Consider the following 25899-nt stretch of genomic DNA (forward strand, 5'->3'; position numbering starts at 1 on the left):
AAAGAAAAAGACACAGAAAAAAACCCCACACAATTATAATTACTTATTCCTTTGTTCAATCACATTGGATATGGGGACCTCGTCGGGTTCCCTTCCCCTGTGTTTCTTAAGCTAGTTTATACTTTAGCAAATTCTATACCATTTTCATCTCCTTGTAAAATCTTATTTAACCCTGTCGCTTAACATGTTCATAATTTCCACAGTTTGTTTACAGCCTTATTCAAATCTTAATATATTACTGTTGCATATTGTGAGGGGCAAGGGATATCGCGAAGCCCCTCCCCTCCTGAGTTCCAGCCCAGCCCCGAGCGAGGCTGAAAGGAGGGAAAGCTCCAGCTCAAGTGGGGAAACAGGAAGTGGTGTCCAAGGCTCTGGCAGGGTAGAAGAGCCATCGTCCCAGGTGGGACAGGAAGGGGGAAGGAAGGGGGGCAGACCCGTCCCCCCAACTCCGGAACTTCGCAGAAAGCGTCGGGGGAAGAGGATGGGTCTCCCCAAGTTGTTATGCTGGCGCAAGACGCGCCAAAAGCCACTTGGAGGTTCTGATTCAAGCTGAACAGATGTGTCTTTGTAAATAGTACTGCCATTAGCACTGTAAATACTCAGCACCAATAAAAGATAAGATGCAGAGCTGTGTAGAGTCGTTACTCTGAAGTAGCCTTCTCCGGCCACCCTGACACATATTTTTAAAAATATAGCTTAAAATCCTTCCAATCTTCTTCCGTCGCTTCCTCTCCCCGGTTGCGGATTCTTCCGGTCATCTCAGCCAGTTCCATAAATTCCATCATCTTCATCTGCCAATCATCAATCGTTGGTAAAACGTGTGATTTCCAGTTCTTGGCTAATAGAATTCTTGCCGCTGTTGTGGCATACATAAAAAAAGATACATTTTTCTTAGGAATCTCCTTGCCGACAATGCCCACTAGAAATGCTTCTGGTTTCTTGACAAATGTGTTTTTCAACACTTTCTTAAGTTCATTATGAATCTTATCCCAGAAGTCACTTACTAGAGGAACCTTCTTCTTTCTTACATCTCCAACATTTATTATCATGGTTGTGATAAATCTTGGCTAGTTTTACTGGTGTAAGATACAATCTATACATCATTTTCATTATATTTTCTCTTAGCAAACTACACACAGTAAATTTAATATTCTCTTTCCACAATTTTTCCCAATCCTCTATCATAATATTATGTCCAACGTCCTTTGCCCACAAAATCATAACATTTTTTGTTTGTTCGTCTTTCGTATGCCACTCAAGCAACAATTTATATATTCTGGAAAGTAATTTCGTCTTAGGTTCTAACAATTCTGTTTCCAACTTTGACTTCTCAGATTGAAAACCAAGTATTCTGTCCATTTTGAATACTTCATTAATCTGGTGGTATTGGAGCCAATCATCTAATTTATATTTCAATTCCTCATAAGTTTTTAACTTAAATTGGTCTCCTTCTTGGTTCTTAACCTGAAGCACCACTTTAGCTAATGGGGCCTCCTGCTGCTGCCGCTGCGCCACCAGAGCACGGTTTCTGTTCTCATCCTGAAGCAAAGTTCTTAACCCGAGGTACTATTTCTGGGTTAGCGGAGTCTGTAACCTGAAGCGTCTGTGACCTGAAGTGTCTGTAACCCGAGGTACCACTGTATAGAGAGAAGTTGCCTCGACTGGATATATACTGTAATTGTTTTTAGATGTTTTATCGCTTGTCAGTTTGCCGCCCTGAGCTCCTTTGGGAGGAAGTGTGGGATACAAATTTAATAAATAAAATAGATAACTGTGCACCCTGCTTTATTCCACTCACACCCATGTGCATGACATAGAGCTTGTAGGTGGGGGGCACTTGAAATTCTGCACACACTATAAGCCTTGAGTTAACACTAAAATATTTATATATAGCAAAAGAAAGGTGTAGCACTAGAACACCACAGAGTTATAATAGTAATTTATTGTGGTGCTATGACACTATGCTACAATAGTGCTGAGGTGTGTTTAAAACAACAACACATTTTTGTTCACTGCCATCTTAGCAACAGGATTAATCGCAGTGACTGAAAAACAATTTGTTTTTTAATCTTTCTTTCTTTCAAAAAATACATAATCAGAAAAAGTATTTTAGTGATAATTGAAAGATTAAAATGTTATAATATTATACTGAATGTGTCCTGAGCTGTGATAGGTTCGCTATCCACCCTTTGAATTTTTTTGGAAGAGAAATGCTAAAGGCATCTGCATCTGTGGAGATTGCGCTACTATTATTTTCTTTTGGAAAATGTTGAGTTTTTGTTATCTGAGAAGAGATGGAACAGCACCCAGAAAATTCAACTGGACGATGACTGGACAATGGTAGCATGTGCATACTCTGTAAACAATGAATGAATGAAGCATGGCAGTTCCATGTCTCTAGTGGGAGCTTCGCAGCTCTCTGCTGAAAGTGATCAGCCAGTAGGAGGCAGCCCATTTTGCAGTCCAGTCTACTGTTCCACTCCAGAGGCAGATGGCTGGGACCAGTTACATCTGCAATGCTGAAGTAGAGGAGGAAAGCGGAGCTGCTAGGTGTTCCCCCCCCAATGACTGAGATCATGGTCACCTCCAGAGAAAACATAAGGGTGATGCTGCTGTTTGTTTGTGTCTTCCACCAGTGCTGATTGGTTATTTGCCATGAGTTGGGGTGTGTTATGTGCGGTATGATTCTGTTGTTGTTGGCTGGCAGATATATTGTATGAGGTGGTAGGTGGTTGTCGTGGCTGTGTGCTTTTATGTTGTTTGGGAGTTTGCATTGTGCTGCCTAGTGATTTTCTCTTATCTTAGCTACATAGGATTCTTACAGATATGGATCCAAGTGAGCCTAACTATACAAAATGGGGACCCAAGATGGAGAAGTCTGGGTGGTGCTAAGGAACTCCTGAAGGTGCTTTTAAATATTGAGGCAGCACAAATTGACCTTTGTGCTGTCCTCCCCCTTGCCCATCACCACAAATCCCAGAGAGTCCTGCTTGCGTTTCAATCTACAAGAATCCCCTCTATCATATTACGAAGGAAAGCATTTTTGTCTCGCTGTGGGATAACACCAACGAGAGCCTTTATAGACCCTACGCCTAAACCCCTATTGTTGGAGGCAATAACCAAAGAGGTCTCAAAATCTGCTAATCCTGATCCACTAGTGGATCACAGAGTAGGCGCTCTACCCCAGGAGAAGAGTTATGTGGCCTCCACTCCTCTGAAAAAGAACAATGACCATCTGGTAAGTGGCCTGACACCTCCAGAGGAGATCGAACTCATTGCCTCCTTTGCAGATTTACCAGCGGTGGAACAAAAAGAAATTATTAATAGGCTGGAATCGCTTAAACTCCAACTTATTAGGAAGCTCAGCACAAGAACACCCACATATAGCGAACATGACATCCTAGAAGAATCAGATCATATGGAACTCGAAATATCAAATGCTAAATGTATGTCGGTAATGGAGGATAAGATTGTTGTTGTTGTTTAGTTGTTTAGTCGTGTCCGACTCTTCGTGACCCCATGGACCAGAGCACGCCAGGCACTCCTGTCTTGCACTGCCTCCCGCAGTTTGGTCAAACTCATGTTCGTAGCTTCGAGAACACTGTCCAACCATCTTGTCCTCTGTCGTCCCCTTCTCCTAGTGCCCTCAATCTTTCCCAACATCAGGGTCTTTTCCAAGGATTCTTCTCTTCTCATGAGGTGGCCAAAGTATTGGAGCCTCAGCTTCACGATCTGTCCTTCCAGGGAGCACTCAGGGCTGATTTCCTTAAGAATGGATAGGTTTGATCTTCTTGCAGTCCATGGGACTCTCAAGAGTCTCCTCCAGCACCATAATTCAAAAGCATCAATTCTTCGGCGATCAGCCTTCTTTATGGTCCAACTCTCACTTCCATACATCACTACTGGGAAAACCATAGCTTTAACTATACGGACCTTTGTCGGCAAGGTGATGTCTCTGCTTTTTAAGATGCTGTCTAGGTTTGTCATTGCTTTTCTCCCAAGAAGCAGGCGTCTTTTAATTTCGTGACTGCTGTCACCATCTGCAGTGATCAAGGAGCCCAAGAAAGTAAAATCTCTCACTGCCTCCATTTCTTCCCCTTCTATTTGCCAGGAGGTGATGGGACCAGTGGCCATGATCTTGGTTTTTTTGATGTTGAGCTTCAGACCATATTTTGCGCTCTCCTCTTTCACCCTCATTAAAAGGTTCTTTAATTCCTCCTCGCTTTCTGCCATCAAGGTTGTGTCATCTGCATATCTGAGGTTGTTGATATTTCTTCCAGCAATCTTAATTCCGGCTTGGGATTCATCTAGTCCAGCCTTTCGCATGATGAATTCTGCATATAAGTTAAATAAGCAGGGAGATAATATACAACCTTGTCGTACTCCTTTCCCAATTTTGAACCAATCAGTTGTTCCATATCCAGTTCTAACTGTAGCTTCTTGTCCCACATAGAGATTTCTCAGGAGACAGATGAGGTGATCAGGCACTCCCATTTCTTTAAGAACTTGCCATAGTTTGCTGTGGTCGACACAGTCAAAGGCTTTTGCATAGTCAATGAAGCAGAAGTAGACGTTTTTCTGGAACTCTCTAGCTTTCTCCATAATCCAGCGCATGTTTGCTATTTGGTCTCTGGTTTCTCTGCCCTTTCGAAATCCAGCTTGCACTTCTGGGAGTTCTCGGTCCACATACTGCCTAAGCCTGCCTTGTAGAATTTTAAGCATAACCTTGCTAGCGTGTGAAATGAGCGCAATTGTGCGGTAGTTGCAGCATTCTTTGGCACTGCCCTTCTTTGGAATTGGGATGTAGACTGATCTTCTCCAATCCTCTGGCCATTGCTGAGTTTTCCAAACTTGCTGGCATATTGGGTGTAGCACCTTAACAGCATCATCTTTTAAAATTTTAAACAGTTCAGCTGGAATATCATCACTTCCACTGGCCTTGTTATTAGCAATGCTTTCTAAGGCCCATTTGACTTCACTCTCCAAGATGTCTGGCTCAAGGTCAGCAACCACACTACCTGAGGTGTACGAGACCTCCATATCTTAGGATATGGAGGATAAGATACAACCCCAAGAAGTAACTACCGGCCCTTCCCTCCAAGCAGAACAACCCGCCGTGCTCTTAATAGATTTACAAGACTCACCCTCAATAAATATTCCTGAAGAAAGCACTCATGACATATCACAACAGGTAAAATCCCCTTCTACACATTCATTGATGCCCGACCTGGAACCTTCTTATAGCACTGACCAAACAAGAGAAGAGGTGCCTTTGCTAACTTTCCCAAACAGCTCACTCTCCCAGCCTCATCCCTCAATGTGGAGTATTATGGATTCAACAGCAAGACCAGAGACGGAACTGATCGAAGACCCAACAGGCCACATAAATCAAGTAGTCCAAAAGACCAGTAGCAGGCCACAGAGAGACCAAACATCTGACGAGATAGCTGGATCGCACCTGGTGGCCCACCAAACTTTTCTGGAAAAGGGGACCTCCCCTGCCCAAGGGGTATCCTAGAGGTATGAGTGGCCAAGTTCAACAGTCTGATAACCTTGCAAATCCTCCCATTCAGCTTTTGCGAGGGGTTTTCCATCAGAGGAAAATAACTGATTTTTTTAGTGGCTCCCCTCTTCCCGTATTAAAGTTGAACCAACCTTCTGAATGACAGTTACTCAGAAGAGAGAGGAATCCCCAGCCTTCAATATTAAGTTGGAACATTGCTGGATGGAAAAGTAAAATATTAGATCCAGAATTCCAAAAATATATTAATTCGTTCTTATCATATTATTACAAGAAACTTGGGTGGAGGAGGAAATTGAGATAAATGGCTTTGAGTCTATATGTCTGCCTACTAGCCCGTCAGCGATTGGTGGCCGCCCTAGAGGTGGCCTTACAATCGGTATCTCCCTTAAACTTCGGGCTAAACTTTCACTAGTCCATGCATTACCGCCTTATGCTATTACCGGACTGATCTCTGGTGAAAACTTCTCCTTATTGGTTACAAATGTCTATTTCCCCCCGGGAGGGTTAGCAGCTGATCTGACTTCTAGATGGGAATCCCTAGAGGATTTTTTACTTTCCTGCTATCTTAAGTTTCCAAATGTCCCTTCCCTTATTGGAGGCGATTTTAACGCTTGGATAGCTTCAAATCGGGAGGCTCTTATAAAGTCTAAATGGTGGGTCGACCCCGGCACTCAAACATACGATCCAGTATATATCCCCACTAGAATATCAAAGGATGTAAAAGTCAATAAGGCGGGAGTGATGCTTTATCAGATGACTTTACGCCTGAATTTAATTATTTTAAATGGTAGATGTCCTCCAGATATTCCAGGAGAATTTACCCATCTAGGGTTAAAATCAAACAGTGTCCTCGACTATGTATTGGTCTCCCAGGATCTATTTTTGAATGTCACCTCTTTTAAAATTGACAATGCTCAATTTAGTGACCATCTTCCCCTGTCAACCAAGTTATGTGTTGACTGGCAGTTGCTCGACTGTTCCCACCCAATCCCGGTGATTGAGGAGTCGACTACTAAAATAAAGGGGATTAAATGGTCCCCTGCCCTTGCCCATAGATATAGGGATTTTATCCGAGAAAAGTTTCCTGGTGACCAGCCGGACGTAGGAATAGTCCCGCATGATCCAATTAAGTGTATGGGGTTTTTTTTCCTTGTCTGATAGTAGTTTTAACTCGCTTTTTTACTTCTCCAGCCTATGGAGTTAAAAACCATTATTTTGAATTTGGCGCCCCTTGGTTCAACTCCTCTTGCAAACAAGCCAGACTCCATCTACACACGATATATAATGACTATAAACTCTCCGGTGCTCCTGCCTTACCTCCATCTTATCCCCTGGCTAAAAAAGCATACAAACAGGCCCAGAAATCAGCCAAAAGGGAATGGCAATTAAATTGTTGGCAGACTATAATTACTGCCTCAAAATCTCATAACTCCCGGAAATTTTGGTCTTTAATAAAGGGAAGAACGAGGAATTATCCCTTAACGGTGATCCCGGCCCCTACGTGGGAGCAGTTCCTGAGAAAATATTTCTCAGTGGCAGAAGCTCCGACCACTCACTGGAGACCTTCTTCTAATCCCCTTTCTGTCTGGCCCAACACCGACCCTGCTGAAATCTTAGAATTGATAGCTGAGCTGAAAACTGGTAAGGCTCCCGGGCCGGATTTGGTCCCTGTTGAGGCTATAAAGCTACACTCTGCATGGTGGGCAGGGATTTTAGCTAAAACCTTCGACGCCATAAATGCCACGGGCTCAATACCAGAAACATGGAAGGAGGCCATTATAATTCCTATCTATAAAAAAGGCCCCCCCGGTGGCCCAGGGAACTACCGGAATATTAGTCTGCTATCATCCATTGGGAAAATATATGCCCGTTTTTTGCTCGCAAGGTTGATGAAGTGGTCGGTTGAGGCTGACCTGATTAAGCACGAGCAAGCTGGATTTAGATTAAACAGATCCACAACAGATCAGGCAATTATTCTTTATCACTTAGCCAGGAAATACTCGACACCTCGACGGGGCCAACTTTGCGCAGCTTTCATAGATTTGAAAGCTGCGTTTGATAGTATCCCGAGGAAATTACTATGGGATAAACTTGCCCGTTGGGGTATAGATAGAAGACTCCTGTGGCTTATCTCCCAACTTCATGCCGGGTCTGTGGCCAGGGTGAGGTTAACCCCTGCTGGCGACCTAACAAACCCAGTGCCAGTAAATAAGGGAGTACGCCAGGGCTGTATCTTAGCGCCACTTCTTTTTAACTTATTTATCAGTGATATGAGGAACCCATTAGCCGACTCACATAAATTTATCCATGCCCCTCGAATAGCAGATTATCGTTGCCCATTACTTCTCTATGCAGATGATGCGGTGCTACTCTCTTACTCCAGAGTGGGTTTAAGGGGGGCACTAAAGATTTTTGCAACTTATTGCTCTCTTAATCATCTGTCTATCAACCACACCAAGTCCAAAGTACTGATATTTTCAAGGAGTCGTAAACTTTATTCATGGAAACTGGAGGGTACGAAAATCGAACAAGTACATAAATTTAAATATCTAGGAATTTATTTTCAGTATAATTTAGGGTGGAAAGCGCATGTTGAATACCTTCAAAACAAGACAAAAGCCCTATCGCACTCCCTCCTCCGTTTTTTTCTTTTCTGAGGGGGCCCTATTCATCCCTGCGGCCTTGAAAGTGTATAGCATTAAAGTGTTGGCTACAATGGCCTATGCTGCCCCTTTATGGGCTGCTTTTGCAAATCTCTCCCCTTTAGAGTCGCTTCAAAGCCAATTCTTACACCGACTCTTAAAATTACCAACATGCGTAAGTAATGCTGATATTCGTTTAGAAATGAAGATCCCTTCAGTTGAGTTAGTCTTATGGAGGCGAGTTTTGATTTACTGGATATCCCTATGGCATAAACTCCCGAACCACTATCTTATTCAATGCACGTGGCGGGATGACTTCACAAATTTGTGGACCGGAAAAATCCATGCCAAATTGCTGTCCTATGAGATCTCTCCCTCTGAATTGCTCAAACTGGATCTAAATGCAGCAAAAAGGTGTATAAACCAAAGGTTGGATGATGCGGAGTTATACCAAAATTGTCTAGCTGGTGGGGGAGTCTGCTCACCGTTAAATATCGGCATAACCCCTATTTACCGTACTCCATCCTACTTAACAACGCTTATGGCCGCGTCTCATCGATATGCCTTCCTTAAAGCTAGGTTCAATGTTTTTCCAACTAACGTGCTGAGACATAGATTTACTAAGGGCCAAGTCTATTCAATGTGTGCTTGCGAAATGAAATCAACTGAATCTTTACACCATGTTATGTTTATCTGCCCTATGTACAGTTCGGCTCGTGCTAGTATATTAAACTCCATAATCCAGCCTATGCCTGACAATCCAGTTGACCTTCAGCTAGCCTGGGTTCTTCAAGATGTGGACCCTTATATCACTCTACAGGTTGCTAAATTCCTAACAGCTGTCCTCTCGTACAAGAGACGGAATGGAATGTTAGCTGATTACTGATAGTTATAAGAATTTTTTTTTTTAATGACACCAGATATTGATTTTAGTTATGCGCCTAAATTTTTAATCTCAATCTTAAACCTTCAAGATATGTTTTTTGAATTGTTAATATTTGTCCTTGTGAGCTGTGAATTGTGTTATATTATCTGTGGTTTGTACGAGTCTGCGGTTTTTATTTGATTTGTTTTGTTGTGTTGTGTTTTATGATGGGCGTACAGCCGAATAAACATCTTTGCTTTGCTTTGCAGATATGGATCCAGTGGTACCTTGGTTCTCAAACATAATCTGTTCCAGAAGTCCGTTAGACTTCTGAAACGTTCGAAAACCAAGGCGCGGCTTCCGATTGGCACATGCGCCCTGGAAGCAATAGCGGACAACCACCTCTGATGTTCAGGTTCTGAAAAACATTCAAAAACTGGAACACTTCTGGGTTTTCGACGTTCAGGTTCCGATTTGTTCGTCAACTAAGCTGTTCGAGAACCAAGGTTCCACTGTATTGCGTATTTATGTACGGTATTTGTATTTTTCTGAATGTAAATAATTTGAAACTGTGCTTATTGTGTATTTATTTACGCGTTTTGATCATCCCCCTTTTTTTTGCCCTGAAAGTGTATCAGCAGCTCACTCTGAAGGAAGAGATTTCAACCAGGAAAATAGTGTGTATGTGGGGAAATGGTTAAACAACCTCTTCTGCAGTGCCATTGCCCCTTGTCAGTTTGTTCCCTTCCCACCACAGTAGTTAAACCTAGGAAGCCACCGTATGCTAAGACAGACCATTGGTCCATCAAACTCAACACTGTCTGTAGTGACCGACAACAGCTCTCCAGGGCTCTACCTGGAGATTCCAGAGATTGAACATGAGACTGACTTCCTCCGCGCAAAGCAGATACCCTGCCAATAAGCAATGGCCCTTGAAGGTGTCACACTGCAGAATTTCCTAACGTGTAATTTAGCTTGTATCCAGGGCCAGATTTAGGTTTGATGAGGCCCCAAATTACTCTGGGGCTTTCCCTCCGCCCACCCCACAGCCAGCCAGGGAGAAGGGAGACGGCACCGGGCGGGCAGCGGGGCAGGCTGGCCAGCGCCCCTGCTTCTGGGGGGGGGGCAATTGCCCCCTCCTGCCCCCTGCCTACGCCCATGTCATACACAGATTCTCATTGTGAGGTCACAATGCCAGGCTGAGGTGAGCAGGCTGAGGTGAGCAGGCTGAGGTGAGCAGGGTTTATTCTTAGAGCCTTGCTCTGTGAATTGTAAACTTAGTCTCTGATCTCAGATTTTTAAAGTGTTCTTTAAATGAGCTGCTATGTGTTTGCGATGTCCCTCTTTTCCGCGAGCCCTTCTTGGGGCTCTTCGCCAAGGACCGAGAGAAAAAATCTTCAGCTGCTGCCGGCGCAGGCGATCAGCACGAAAGTGCTTACATGTATGTTCTGATTGGGTTTAATTTTGGGTGGGTGTGTGGCTATTGGTGTTTATTCTGTGACGATCTGATTGGTTAAGCCACTTTGAGTTCCATTGGGAAATTAAGTGGGCCTAGAATGCTTTAAAATAAATAAGCAATCATACTTCAGAACGTAATTCAGCGTATTTAGCATCTACCAGACTAAGTTCAATGTGTTGGTTTTGCCTCAAGCAGCTTGGGGACAGGATACCTGACAGATTATCTAATCCCTTATATACCCAATCCACCACTGTCCTTTCAGCACTTTTTAGGGATCAGGTCATTAGTGTTGCAGGACCTACGCTTCAGAAATCCGTCCCCTTGTGCATTAAAATAATAATAAAATAATAATTTATTATTTATACCCTGCCCATCTGGCTGAGTTTCCCCAGCCACTCTGGGTGGCTTCCAACAGAACAGAACATTAAACTGCAATAATCTATTAAACATTAAAAGCTTCCCTGAACAGGGCTGCCTTCAGAGGTCTCCCAAAAGTCTGGTAGTTGTTTTTCTCTTTGACATCTGGTGGGAGGGCGTTCCACAGGGCGGGTGCCACTACTGAGAAGGCCCTCTGCCTGGTTCCCTGTAACTTGGCTTCTTGTAGTGAGGGAACTGCCAGAAGGCCCTCGGCGCCAGACCTCAGTGTCCTGGCAGAACGATGGGGGTGGAGATGCTCCTTCAGGTATACTGGACTGAGGCCATTTAGGGCTTTAAAGGTCAGCACCAACACTTTGAATTGTGCTCGGAAACGTACTGGGAGCCAATGTAGGTCTTTCAAGACCAGTGTTTTGTGGTCTTGGTGGCCGCTCCCAGTCACCAGTCTAGCTGCCACATTCTGGATCAGTTGTAGTTTCCGAGTCACCTTCAAAGGTAGTCCCACATAGAGCGCATTGCAGTAGTTCAAGCGGGAGATAACCAGAGCATGCACCACTCTGGCAAGATAGTCTGCAGGCAGGTAGGGTCTCAGCCTGCGTACCAGATGGAGCTGATAGACAGCTGCCCTGGACACAGAATTGACCTGCACTTCCATGGATAGCTGTGTTGTCTCTGTTGTCCTTTTGGCAACTGCTGAAGACCTTCCTCTTCCAACCAGCCTTTTACAGTGGTACCTCAGGTTAAGAACTTAATTCGTTCTGGAGGTTCATTCTTAACCGGAAACTGTTCTTAACCTGAAGCACCACTTTAGCTAATGGGGCCTCCTGCTGCTGCCGCTGCGCTACCGGAGCACGATTTCTGTTCTCATCCTGAAGCAAAGTTCTTAACCCGAGTTACTATTTCTGGGTTAGCGGAGTCTGTAACCTGAAGCGTCTGTGACCTGAAGCGTCTGTAACCCGAGGTACCACTGTATAGAGAGAAGTTCCCTCGACTGGATCTATACTGCAAATGTTTTTAGATGCTTTATCGCTTGTCAGTTTGCCGCCCTGGGCTCCTTCGGGAGGAAGTGTGGGATACAAATTTAATAAATAAAATAGATAACTGTGCACCCTGCTTTATTCCACTCACACCCATGTGCATGACATAGAGCTTGTAGGTGGGGGGCACTTGAAATTCTGCACACACTATAAGCCTTGAGATGGGTGCCATTTATGACCCCCATTTATTTACTTTTTAAAAATCAATATTTTAAGTTAACACTAAAATATTTATATATAGCAAAAGAAAGGTGTAGCACTAGAACACCACAGAGTTATAATAGTAATTTATTGTGGTGCTATGACACTATGCTACAATAGTGCTGAGGTGTGTTTAAAACAACCACACATTTTTGTTCACTGCCATCTTAGCAACAGGATTAATCGCAGTGACTGAAAAACAATTTGTTTTTTAATCTTTCTTTCTTTCAAAAAATACATAATCAGAAAAAGTATTTTAGTGATAATTGAAAGATTAAAATGTTATAATATTATACTGAATGTGTCCTGAGCTGTGATAGGTTCGCTATCCACCCTTTGAATTTTTTTGGAAGAGAAATGCTAAAGGCATCTGCATCTGTGGAGATTGCGCTACTATTATTTTCTTTTGGAAAATGTTGAGTTTTTGTTATCTGAGAAGAGATGGAACAGCACCCAGAAAATTCAACTGGACGATGACTGGACAATGGTAGCATGTGCATGCTCTGTAAACAATGAATGAATGAAGCATGGCAATTCCATGTCTCTAGTGGGAGCTTCGCAGCTCTCTGCTGAAAGTGATCAGCCAGTAGGAGGCAGCCCATTTTGCAGTCCAGTCTACTGTTCCACTCCAGAGGCAGATGGCTGGGACCAGTTACATCTGCAATGCTGAAGTAGAGGAGGAAAGCGGAGCTGCTAGGTGTTTTCCCCCCAATGACTGAGATCATGGTCACCTCCAGAGAAAACATAAGGGTGATGCTGCTGTTTGTTTGTGTCTTCCACCAGTGCTGATTGGTTATTTGCCATGAGTTGGGGTGTGTTATGTGCGGTATGATTCTGTTGTTGTTGGCTGGCAGATATATTGTATGAGGTGGTAGGTGGTTGTCGTGGCTGTGTGCTTTTATGTTGTTTGGGAGTTTGCATTGTGCTGCCTAGTGATTTTCTCTTATCTTAGCTACATAGGATTATTACAGATATGGATCCAGTGGTACCTTGGTTCTCAAACATAATCTGTTCCAGAAGTCCGTTAGACTTCTGAAACGTTCGAAAACCAAGGCGCGGCTTCCGATTGGCGCATGCGCCCTGGAAGCAGTAGCCGACAACCACATCTGATGTTCGGGTTCTGAAAAACATTCAAAAACTGGAACACTTCTGGGTTTTCGACGTTCAGGTTCCGATTTGTTCGTCAACTAAGCTGTTCGAGAACCAAGGTTCCACTGTATTGCGTATTTATGTACCGTATTTGTATTTTTCTGAATGTAAATAATTTGAAACTGTTCTTATTGTGTATTTATTTACGCGTTTTGATCATCCCCCCCTTTTTTGCCCTGAAAGTGTATCAGCAGCTCAGTCTGAAGGAAGAGATTTCAACCAGGAAAATAGTGTGTATGTGGGGAAATGGTTAAACAACCTCTTCTCCAGTGCCATTGCCCCTTGTCAGTTTGTTCCCTTCCCACCACAGTAGTTAAACCTAGGAAGCCACCGTATGCTAAGACAGACCATTGGTCCATCAAACTCAACACTGTCTGTAGTGACCGACAACAGCTCTCCAGGTCTCTACCTGGAGATTCCAGAGATTGAACATGAGACTGACTTCCTCCGCGCAAAGCAGATACCCTGCCAATAAGCAATGGCCCTTGAAGGTGTCACACTGCAGAATTTCCTAACGTGTAATATAGCTTGTATCCAGGGCCAGATTTAGGTTTGATGAGGCCCCAAATTACTCTGGGGCTTTCCCTCCGCCCACCCCACAGCCAGCCAGGGAGAAGGGAGACGGCACCGGGCGGGCAGCGGGGCAGGCTGGCCAGCGCCCCTGCTTCTGGGGGGGGGCAATTGCCCCCTCCTGCCCCCTGCCTACGCCCATGTCATACACAGATTCTCATTGTGAGGTCACAATGCCAGGCTGAGGTGAGCAGGCTGAGGTGAGCAGGCTGAGGTGAGCAGGCTGAGGTGAGCAGGGTTTATTCTTAGAGCCTTGCTCTGTGAATTGTAAACTTAGTCTCTGATCTCAGATTTTTAAAGTGTTCTTTAAATGAGCTGCTATGTGTTTGCGATGTCCCTCTTTTCCGCGAGCCCTTCTTGGGGCTCTTCGCCAAGGACCGAGAGAAAAAATCTTCAGCTGCTGCCGGCGCAGGCGATCAGCACGAAAGTGCTTACATGTATGTTCTGATTGGGTTTAATTTGGGGTGGGTGTGTGGCTATTGGTGTTTATTCTGTGACGATCTGATTGGTTAAGCCACTTTGAGTTCCATTGGGAAATTAAGTGGGCCTAGAATGCTTTAAAATAAATAAGCAATTATACTTCAGAACGTAATTCAGCGTATTTAGCATCTACCAGACTAAGTTCAATGTGTTGGTTTTGCCTCAAGCAGCTTGGGGACAGGATACCTGACAGATTATCTAATCCCTTATATACCCAATCCACCACTGTCCTTTCAGCACTTTTTAGGGATCAGGTCATTAGTGTTGCAGGACCTACGCTTCAGAAATCCGTCCCCTTGTGCATTAAAATAATAATATAATAATAATTTATTATTTATACCCTGACCATCTGGCTGAGTTTCCCCAGCCACTCTGGGCGGCTTCCAACAGAACAGAACATTAAACTGCAATAATCTATTAAACATTAAAAGCTTCCCTGAACAGGGCTGCCTTCAGATGTCTCCCAAAAGTCTGGTAGTTGTTTTTCTCTTTGACATCTGGTGGGAGGGCGTTCCACAGGGCGGGTGCCACTACTGAGAAGGCCCTCTGCCTGGTTCCCTGTAACTTGGCTTCTTGTAGTGAGGGAACTGCCAGAAGGCCCTCGGCGCCAGACCTCAGTGTCCTGGCAGAACGATGGGGGTGGAGATGCTCCTTCAGGTATACTGGACTGAGGCCATTTAGGGCTTTAAAGGTCAGCACCAACACTTTGAATTGTGCTCTGAAACGTACTGGGAGCCAATGTAGGTCTTTCAAGACCAGTGTTATGTGGTCTTGGTGGCCGCTCCCAGTCACCAGTCTAGCTGCCACATTCTGGATCAGTTGTAGTTTCCGAGTCACCTTCAAAGGTAGCCCCACATAGAGCGCATTGCAGTAGTTCAAGCGGGAGATAACCAGAGCATGCACCACTCTGACGAGATAGTCTGCAGGCAGGTAGGGTCTCAGCCTGCGTACCAGATGGAGCTGATAGACAGCTGCCCTGGACACAGAATTGACCTGCACTTCCATGGATAGCTGTGTTGTCTCTGTTGTCCTTTTGGCAACTGCTGAAGACCTTCCTCTTCCAACCAGCCTTTTACAGTGGTACCTCAGGTTAAGAACTTAATTCGTTCTGGAGGTTCATTCTTAACCGGAAACTGTTCTTAACCTGAAGCACCACTTTAGCTAATGGGGCCTCCTGCTGCTGCCGCTGCGCTACCGGAGCACGATTTCTGTTCTCATCCTGAAGCAAAGTTCTTAACCCGAGGTACTATTTCTGGGTTAGCGGAGTCTGTAACCTGAAGCGTCTGTGACCTGAAGCGTCTGTAACCCGAGGTACCACTGTATAGAGAGAAGTTCCCTCGACTGGATCTATACTGCAAATGTTTTTAGATGCTTTATCGCTTGTCAGTTTGCCGCCCTGGGCTCCTTCGGGAGGAAGTGTGGGATACAAATTTAATAAATAAAATAGATAACTGTGCACCCTGCTTTATTCCACTCACACCCATGTGCATGACATAGAGCTTGTAGGTGGGGGGCACTTGAAATTCTGCACACACTATAAGCCTTGAGATGGGTGCCATTTATGACCCCCATTTATTTACTTTTTAAAAATCAATATTTTAATTTAACACTAAAATATTTATATATAGCAAAAGAAAGGTGTAGCACTAGAACACCACAGAGTTATAATAGTAATTTATTGTGGTGCTATGACACTATGCTACAATAGTGCTGAGGTGTGTTTAAAACAACCACACATTTTTGTTCACTGCCATCTTAGCAACAGGATTAATCGCAGTGACTGAAAAACAATTTGTTTTTTAATCTTTCTTTCTTTCAAAAAATACATAATCAGAAAAAGTATTTTAGTGATAATTGAAAGATTAAAATGTTATAATATTATACTGAATGTGTCCTGAGCTGTGATAGGTTCGTTATCCACCCTTTGAATTTTTTTGGAAGAGAAATGCTAAAGGCATCTGCATCTGTGGAGATTGCGCTACTATTATTTTCTTTTGGAAAATGTTGAGTTTTTGTTATCTGAGAAGAGATGGAACAGCACCCAGAAAATTCAACTGGACGATGACTGGACAATGGTAGCATGTGCATGCTCTGTAAACAATGAATGAATGAAGCATGGCAATTCCATGTCTCTAGTGGGAGCTTCGCAGCTCTCTGCTGAAAGTGATCAGCCAGTAGGAGGCAGCCCATTTTGCAGTCCAGTCTACTGTTCCACTCCAGAGGCAGATGGCTGGGACCAGTTACATCTGCAATGCTGAAGTAGAGGAGGAAAGCGGAGCTGCTAGGTGTTTCCCCCCCAATGACTGAGATCATGGTCACCTCCAGAGAAAACATAAGGGTGATGCTGCTGTTTGTTTGTGTCTTCCACCAGTGCTGATTGGTTATTTGCCATGAGTTGGGGTGTGTTATGTGCGGTATGATTCTGTTGTTGTTGGCTGGCAGATATATTGTATGAGGTGGTAGGTGGTTGTCGTGGCTGTGTGCTTTTATGTTGTTTGGGAGTTTGCATTGTGCTGCCTAGTGATTTTCTCTTATCTTAGCTACATAGGATTATTACAGATATGGATCCAGTGGTACCTTGGTTCTCAAACATAATCTGTTCCAGAAGACCGTTAGACTTCTGAAACGTTCGAAAACCAAGGCGCGGCTTCCGATTGGCGCATGCGCCCTGGAAGCAGTAGCCGACAACCACATCTGATGTTCGGGTTCTGAAAAACATTCAAAAACTGGAACACTTCTGGGTTTTCGACGTTCAGGTTCCGATTTGTTCGTCAACTAAGCTGTTCGAGAACCAAGGTTCCACTGTATTGCGTATTTATGTACCGTATTTGTATTTTTCTGAATGTAAATAATTTGAAACTGTTCTTATTGTGTATTTATTTACGCGTTTTGATCATCTCCCCTTTTTTTGCCCTGAAAGTGTATCAGCAGCTCACTCTGAAGGAAGAGATTTCAACCAGGAAAATAGTGTGTATGTGGGGAAATGGTTAAACACCCTCTTCTCCAGTGCCATTGCCCCTTGTCAGTTTGTTCCCTTCCCACCACAGTAGTTAAACCTAGGAAGCCACCGTATGCTAAGACAGACCACTGGTCCATCAAACTCAATACTGTCTGTAGTGACCGACAACAGCTCTCCAGGGCTCTACCTGGAGATTCCAGAGATTGAACATGAGACTGACTTCCTCCGCGCAAAGCAGATACCCTGCCAATAAGCAATGGCCCTTGAAGGTGTCACACTGCAGAATTTCCTAACGTGTAATTTAGCTTGTATCCAGGGCCAGATTTAGGTTTGATGAGGCCCCAAATTACTCTGGGGCTTTCCCTTCGCCCACCCCACAGCCAGCCAGGGAGAAGGGAGACGGCACCGGGCGGGCAGCGGGGCAGGCTGGCCAGCGGCCCTGCTTCTGGGAGGGGGGGCAATTGCCCCCTCCTGCCCCCCTGCCTACGCCCATGTCATACACAGATTCTCATTGTGACGTCACTATGCCAGGCTGAGGTGAGCAGGCTGAGGTGAGCAGGCTGAGGTGAGCAGGGTTTATTCTTAGAGCCTTGCTCTGTGAATTGTAAACTTAGTCTCTGATCTCAGATTTTTAAAGTGTTCTTTAAATGAGCTGCTATGTGTTTGCGATGTCCCTCTTTTCCGCGAGCCCTTCTTGGGGCTCTTCGCCAAGGACCGAGAGAAAAAATCTTCAGCTGCTGCCGGCGCAGGCGATCAGCACGAAAGTGCTTACATGTATGTTCTGATTGGGTTTAATTTTGGGTGGGTGTGTGGCTATTGGTGTTTATTCTGTGACGATCTGATTGGTTAAGCCACTTTGAGTTCCATTGGGAAATTAAGTGGGCCTAGAATGCTTTAAAATAAATAAGCAATCATACTTCAGAACGTAATTCAGCGTATTTAGCATCTACCAGACTAAGTTCAATGTGTTGGTTTTGCCTCAAGCAGCTTGGGGACAGGATACCTGACAGATTATCTAATCCCTTATATACCCAATCCAACACTGTCCTTTCTGCACTTTTTAGGGATCAGGTCATTAGTGTTGCAGGACCTACGCTTCAGAAATCCGTCCCCTTGTGCATTAAAATAATTGGTCCATCAAACTCAATACTGTCTGTAGTGACCGACAACAGCTCTCCAGGGCTCTACCTGGAGATTCCAGAGATTGAACATGAGACTGACTTCCTCCGTGCAAAGCAGCAGCTCACTCTGAAGGAAGAGATTTCAACCAGGAAAATAGTGTGTATGTGGGGAAATGGTTAAACAACCTCTTCTCCAGTGCCATTGCCCCTTGTCAGTTTGTTCCCTTCCCACCACAGTAGTTAAACCTAGGAAGCCACCGTATGCTAAGACAGACCATTGGTCCATCAAACTCAACACTGTCTGTAGTGACCGACAACAGCTCTCCAGGGCTCTACCTGGAGATTCCAGAGATTGAACATGAGACTGACTTCCTCCGTGCAAAGCAGATACCCTGCCAATAAGCAATGGCCCTTTAAGGTGTCACACTGCAGAATTTCCTAACGTGTAATTTAGCTTGTATCCAGGGCCAGATTTAGGTTTGATGAGGCCCTAAATTACTGGAGGTAATGGGGCCCTTTATATGTTCAGCTGTCCTTTGTCAACAACAAATGGTCACTGTTTTTTTGTGTTGAATAAATTCTATATGGTAATTTATGGACCTAATAGGTATCTGAAGCCATTTGTGCATGTTGCCAGGCAACCAGTCCAAACAGAATGTAGGCACCCTATATATAGAAATGAGCAAACCAGTGATATTTTAGGGAGCAGGCTAGCAGGCGGAGCCCATTACTTACATCATAGGAGCCTACACAACACAAGGCACTGTTGCTATTTGTAGGTTTTATTTTATTTGTTTTTTATCTTGTTTTGGAAATGTACATCCAGGTTTTGTTCTTTAAATTGGGGGGGGGGCAAGAGAGCTGGGTCCTAAGATAATAGCTTTTTTAGTTTATACGTAAATCCAGCACAGCCTGTATCTGAGGGTTTTGTGGTTCCACTGTATCATATTGAAGATTCCTATGCCATAATAATCTAAACAGAAATATTCCCTTTTTGTAAGGACCTTCCCACCAACTGAGATCAAATTAGAATCAAACTGGAAATGTTTAACTGAAGGATAGCATAAAGATGTAACTTAATTACAAAAACAAAAAACAATGTAGGAAACAGGAGATTTGTGGAGCATAGTGTACATAGTTTATTCCTGCCACAGGCCCATAACATGGTCACGAGACATCGTCACAATTCAATTTTCACAGTGTAGGAAGATCACTTATGCCACACTTAATGTAGTACAAAGTAATTAATCCATTTCCCATGCAGGAGGAATGAATATATGAAGCCATCATCAGGCAGAATTTCCTTTGGCTGCTCTGGGAGTTTAGCAGAAGCCCTAGACAGTTGCTGCTTTCTAACAGTTACAGAGGAGCGAGAGCACGTTTTAAGAAGGAAATGGATGAACTGGAATGGGTCCAGAGGAAGGCAGCAAAGGGACGGAGGCCTATTGCACACAGCAGGAGTGGGGGATCTTTGGCTTTCCAGGTGTAGTTGGACTACAATTTCCAGGGATAATGAGGCCAGTAGTTCAGCAACATCTGGAGGGCCAAAGGTTCCCCACCCTGGGTGCATAGCTCTGTTTAAGGCAGGCATCCCCAAACTTCGTCCCTCCAGATGTTTTGGACTACAATTCCCATCTTCCCTGACCACTGGTCCTGCTAGCTAGGGATCATGGGAGTTGTAGGCCAAAACATCTGGAGGGCCACAGTTTGGGGATGCCTGGTTTAAGGTATAGCAGCTATCCTGCCTGTAGAAAGGAACCTATAAATGAGCCAAAGATAGAAGAATTCTCGGGGCATCTCCACATAGGGTCTAAAACAGGGGTGTCCAGTTTACAAGAGACTGCGATCTACTCCTACTATTAATAAACTGGCAGTGAACTACGCATTGAATTGACCAGAGTTGTTTAGCTTTTGGGGGGGAGGGGGAGCCGAAGTTGCTCAGCCTTTTTTAGGGGGAGAGACCAGAGTTGCTGATCAGGTTGGACAGGTGTGGTCTAAAACATGAGTTGAGTATCCAAAGAGTGGAATGTTTACAAAAAATATCTAAAAGTGTATTATCCTAATAATTCCATATTGGCAGATATGGAATAACGTTTGTTATATAAAAATGAGATTAAGGAAAAATAGAGAAGAAAGGAAGAAAACTATAACGAAGACCCGTAGAAAATAAAGAATTTGAAATTGTAATATTAGAAGGACGGGAAGTGTCTAAGAGGGAAGAAATAGGATGTAATATAAGGATGGTATACTGTTCACATTGCGAAGAAGAATTTATTTTGAATTATGTATTTTGTTTTTTTGTATTTATCTTTTTTGTATGAGATACGATGAGAAGAAAATTTTCGTTGTATTTATATCATACATATATTATATTCTGCATTATTTTAAACAATAAAGTCTTATTTTAATAAAATAAATAAATAAAAAATAAAACATGAGTTGAGGCTGTGGATGAGGATTAAATGCCCTGCTGGTTTTTTAAAAACTCTTTCACACACATTATAATCATACACACAGACCGAGCTACAGAAATGCAGTCACAGCTTCACGTACCAATAATTTCGACCGTTGCTTCATACCTCACCTTGACTCGAAGTACAGAGATTATGTTACCCCTCATTCTGATGAAGCTGCCAGTATTTATAATTTGGGAAGGAGCGCGGCTGTTTCCGTCACCTTGCAGTGGGTTCCTGTGTTCCCCGTGCCAGGAGAAAAACAAGTGGGTGGTTTACATGGTTAGAAACCTCTGCATAACTATGTCACAGCAATAGATTTGACGTTGCCTGTTTTTTTAAGCTTCATTAGGATAATGGCTAACCCGACTGTGGAAATGATTACCTGTCCCAAGAACTTAACAGGATTCTTTTTCCTTCTGTTTTCAGGAGCCAGATCTGACAGATCTAGGTAACTCTGCAGATCCTACTGGTGCAGAGGGATCCAAAGAAAACTGTCAAACTTTGGGAGGTGGGATATTGAAGTACAGGAGCAGATCCCAAGGTACAGTTGATTTCATTCGAGTGGGTGAATAAAAGATTTTAGAGGATGTAGTTAAGAAAGGCTCCCATAGAATCATAGAGCTGAAAGGGACCTCATGGATCATTTGGCCAAGTCCCTGCAATGTAGGAATATGCACCCATACGGGGTTCAAACCGGTGACCTTGGCGTTATCAGCACCATGCTCTAACCAACTGAGCTAACCCATAAGGCAATGCTCTGGCCTCGTCCACCAACTATAATTTCCATTGGGGGAGGGAGCATAGCTCAGGGACAGAGCACGTGTGTCGCATGCAGAATGTCCCAGGTTCAATTCTCATCACCTTAAGCTAAAAGCACAACCAGGTAATAAATAGGTGACGAGCAAAAACTCTGCCTAAGACCCCGGAGAGATGGTGCTGACTTTACGTATGCACTGCTTTTCCCAGACTGAAACTCACAATATGAGATTAGTCCTGAATCTCTTAAGCTGTACACAGCATACTTTGTTATCTGATACTAATTTTGACTGCAACCCTTTAAAGCAGGGGTCAGCAAACTTTTTCAGCAGGGGTCCGGTCCACTGTCCCTCAGACCTTGTGGGGGGCTGGACTATATTTTTTTTTTGGGGGGGAATAATGAACGAATTCCTATGCCCCACAAATAACCCAGAGATGCATTTTAAATAAAAGGACACATTCTACTCATGTAAAAGCACGCTGATTCTCGGTCCGTTCGCGGGCCGGATTTAGAAGGCTATTGCGCCTGATCCGGCCCCCGGGCCTTAGTTTGCCTACCCATGCTTTAAACACACCAGGGCCTATATGTTACGACTCTGCTCTGAAAGTGTTTTGAGAATGGCAGTTTGCATTTCTGACTACTGGGATAAATTATTGCTACCCACGTGTGTGTGTGTGTGTGTGTGTGTGTGTGTGTGCGTGTGCGTGTGTGTGTCTATATATATATCTATAGATGAAGATAAAATTTATCATCATTTGTTTATATGATTTAGGAAATTTACCCATCAATCACTTCTGAATGTGCATACAAAATGTTAAAAGCAGTGTACCTGATTCCATCACAACTGACAGATGTTAAAAGATGCTTCTAAATGTGTGTAATAAACGGCATCTCTGGGTTGTCCCTCAGGGGCGGCAGCGCGTTTAGAATCCGTAGGCGAAGATGACGAGTTGACAGTGGAAAACGGAGATGTGAATTATGAAATAGCCATTAAATATTCCCGGGGAGGGAGAAAACATTCTCTCCCACAACATTTGGACACAGGAACCAGACAGGTGAGGGGTTGCACAGTTTACTGTCTTTAAATGACCAAGGAATCCCCCCCCCCAGTCACAGTTTTAGCATGGTTCATTGTTGCGGGTTAATAAAAAAGGTGACACTCCCCCCCTAAAAAAGACAAGAAAACTTTGCATGCATCCACTAATGAGGTGGTGGAGCGGAGAGAGAACACAGGGACACCTGTCTTGTCTTTAGGTGCATATCCAGCTGAGGAGAGAAGGGAGAGGTTTGGAGATATACATTGGGTTCATATCTCCCTGCAAGGGCTCCCAGGTACTTCATCTCGCCAGAAAAAGATTTCTGAAGATGCACACAAATTTTAAATCAGTGAATTCAAAGTAAAGACTAGACATAGAATTGCCACATGTTTGGGATGTGGAACAGCAAACACTAAAAGAAAGCCTCTTTGGGGAAAAGCAAATGCAACGCAACAGCTTTGGCTTATTTCTAAATATTGTGGTTGTTTCATTTGCCCAGGAATACCATATTGTTAAGAAATCTACCCGCTCTTTAAGTGCTGCCCAGGTTGAATACCCATGCCGACTCACCCAGCCATCTATTATTTCCAACATTGTCCTGATGAAGGGGCAGGGCAAGGTAAGATTATTTGCAAATGTCTCTAGTGTCTGTTAATCTGGTGCATACTAATAGAATTCTGAGTTATAGTTTATAGGTTACAAATTATATTCCCATCTTAACACTAATTTACCTTTATAGGTAAAGGGTAAAGGGACCCCTGACCATTAGGTCCAGTCGTGACCGACTGGGGTTGCACACTCATCTCACATTATTGGCCAAGGGAGCCGGCGTATAGCTTCCAGGTCATGTGGCCAGCATGACAAAGCCGCTTCTGGCAAACCAGAGCAGCACATGGAAACGCTGTTTACCTTCCCGCTGTAGTGGTTCCTATTTATCTACTTGCATTTTGACGTGCTTTCGAACTGCTAGGTTGGCAGGAGCTGGGACCGAGCAACGGGAGCTCACCCCATCACAGGGATTCGAACCGCCAACCTTCTGATCAGCAAGCCCTAGGCTCAGTGGTTTAACCACAGCGCCACCTGGGTCCCAATAATTTACCTTTATATATGCCCTTAAATGTAGCTTCTGGGAATACTAATTGTGCCAATTCAAAAATGCGGGTGCTATTTTAAAGGCAAGTGCCTTTAATGATGCCACCACAAACTCATGGGTCACACTGGAATGATTTAGGCCCACATATTGGTACTAACAGCCAGCACATTTAAACTGCTTGGACTTAAACATAGTTTCTGAAAATTGAGTTGGTATTTTGTTGCTCCAGGTTTGGTTTGGGTTGTTGTTTGTTCATTGTTTTGTTGTATGTGTGACGGGTATAGGGCTCCGTTGAGTTGTTTATGACTCAATTAGGAGCCTCTGATTATCGCCCGGCGCGCTTCCTCTCCGCTTCTCTGCTTCCGTAGAACCGGGCTGGCAGTAAAACACACACACAGCAGAGTTCTTCTTCTCACACAGCGAAAGCTTGTATAGCCGTTGGATAAAAAGCCTCTTAAGAACACACAGAGTCCAAAGTGTTCTAATAACTACTTAAGTTTATTCTAGAGAGAAAATAACAAACAACCTGGTGAGAGCGCAGACATCTTGCGACCGTCTCCCAGGCAGAAACGAAACCAACTGCAACATACAGAAACACTTCTGGTACATTCTGTAACATGATCTTCCTCAGTGGTCAGGTGCTACAGTACACAGTTAACTCTTTAGTTACTTGTTACTCATCACAGTATGTGCATCTTGAAAATATCAGTATATTTTTTTAAAAAAGTGGTAAATCACACATCTCCTATTTTACACCATTCTAATTTTCATAGTAGATGCTCGACCTAGCTGATAATCCTCTTTCCTCTTAGTCCCGTAAGGTTAAGATGAATTAACATTTCAGTTTTCCACTCCTCTCCACCCTCTTCCTCCCTGTACTCTGCAGGGACTTGGATTCAGCATTGTGGGAGGGCAGGATTCTGCCCGGGGACGCATGGGCATCTTTGTGAAGACCATTTTCCCAAACGGGGCTGCAGCCGCTGACGGCCGACTGAAAGAAGGTATTTGTAGCACAAGAGAAGAGATTTCTGCCAGTTCAGCTTGTGAAGCCATACATTGCAGGCAGAGGCAGAGCTAGCTGCTCCGGAACCCGGAGCGGCGCACATGCTGTCGACCCAGAGGTGGGGCCATGGGGGCAGGGCGAGCCTCCTAGGGGGTGAGATGCTTCCTGGGCGGCGGGGAGGCAGGGAGGAGCTGCGTCGCTTTGCCAGCAGCCTTCCTCCCTTCCCTCTTCCTTTTGACTGTTCATGCAAGGCTCCCCCCCCCCAGAAGCATCCCGGGAGCGGGGGGCAACGGCACACTGCCCGCCCACGACTCCCAAGCCTCCCCCGAGCTGTCAAAACGAAAGGGGAAGGGGGGAAGGCCGCTGGCAAGGCGGCACAGCTCCGCCCCTTCCTCCGACAGCTCAGGGCAGGCTTGGGAGTTGCAGGTGGGCAGCGCCCCCCCCTCAGTGATGACACCTGGGGCAAGGCAAGCCGCCCCCACCACTCCCCTTCCTCCGCCCCTGACTGCAGGGAGAGGAGGGTTATAGTGTGTTTTGCCATTGTCCCGTCTCCTCCCTCAGCCAAGCATGGGAACAGGAGGGGAGGAACTCAGAATCCCTCGCCTCCCATGCTTCTGGAGTGGTTGGCAAGGCAGGTGAGAGAGGGGGCGGGGGGGGGAGAGCATCTGAAATACTTTGAAACGAAAGTGGGATGGGAAATATTTATTTATTTATTTGCAAATATATGTATATGCTTGTTTGCCATTACAACGAAACCTCTAAGCAAGTTACAAAGATAGAGATAAAAAGCTATTAATATACACGAGAGGCCAAAATAGTGGAAACCTTTTGGGAAAAGTGTATTTCTGAGGTTTGATGGATCATAATACCACTTTTTTTGGAGCAGTACCATATAATTATATATCAATGGAAAGGTAATTTAATGAAGAGTGTAATGCAACAAAGATTGTTCAGTTATCTGTATTCTATGGAAAGTTATAGGCAAATAAACAAAAAAAAGGAAGCACAACTTGCTTAGGTTGATATGCAGTAGCTTTCCTTCATTTGAATGTAGCCAATGAGCATGAGTGTTTCAAGAGTCAAAAAGGTGTTACGAGCCGTCAAACCTCGGAAATACACTTTTCCCCCAAAAGGTTTCCACGTTTTTGGCCACTAGTGTATTCATAAGACA

The 25899-nt window shown here is 44.3% G+C and overlaps 1 protein-coding gene across 8 annotated transcripts in view; it reads left to right on the forward strand.

The window, feature by feature from the left end:
* The window catches only part of PDZD2 (PDZ domain containing 2), a 257816-nt gene that overhangs the window by 194314 nt on the left and 37603 nt on the right, over positions 1-25899 (forward strand). For all 8 annotated transcript variants that reach the window (XM_060280336.1, XM_060280338.1, XM_060280333.1 and 5 more), the window contains 4 exons: positions 21265-21379; positions 22505-22650; positions 23132-23251; positions 24612-24726. In XM_060280336.1, the coding sequence (XP_060136319.1) occupies positions 21265-21379; positions 22505-22650; positions 23132-23251; positions 24612-24726 (496 nt within the window). The remainder of the gene's footprint in view (positions 1-21264; positions 21380-22504; positions 22651-23131; positions 23252-24611; positions 24727-25899) is intronic.

This window comes from Zootoca vivipara, chromosome 11, assembly GCF_963506605.1.
Source record: "Zootoca vivipara chromosome 11, rZooViv1.1, whole genome shotgun sequence".
In the NCBI taxonomy this organism is placed as follows: Eukaryota; Metazoa; Chordata; class Lepidosauria; order Squamata; family Lacertidae; genus Zootoca; species Zootoca vivipara.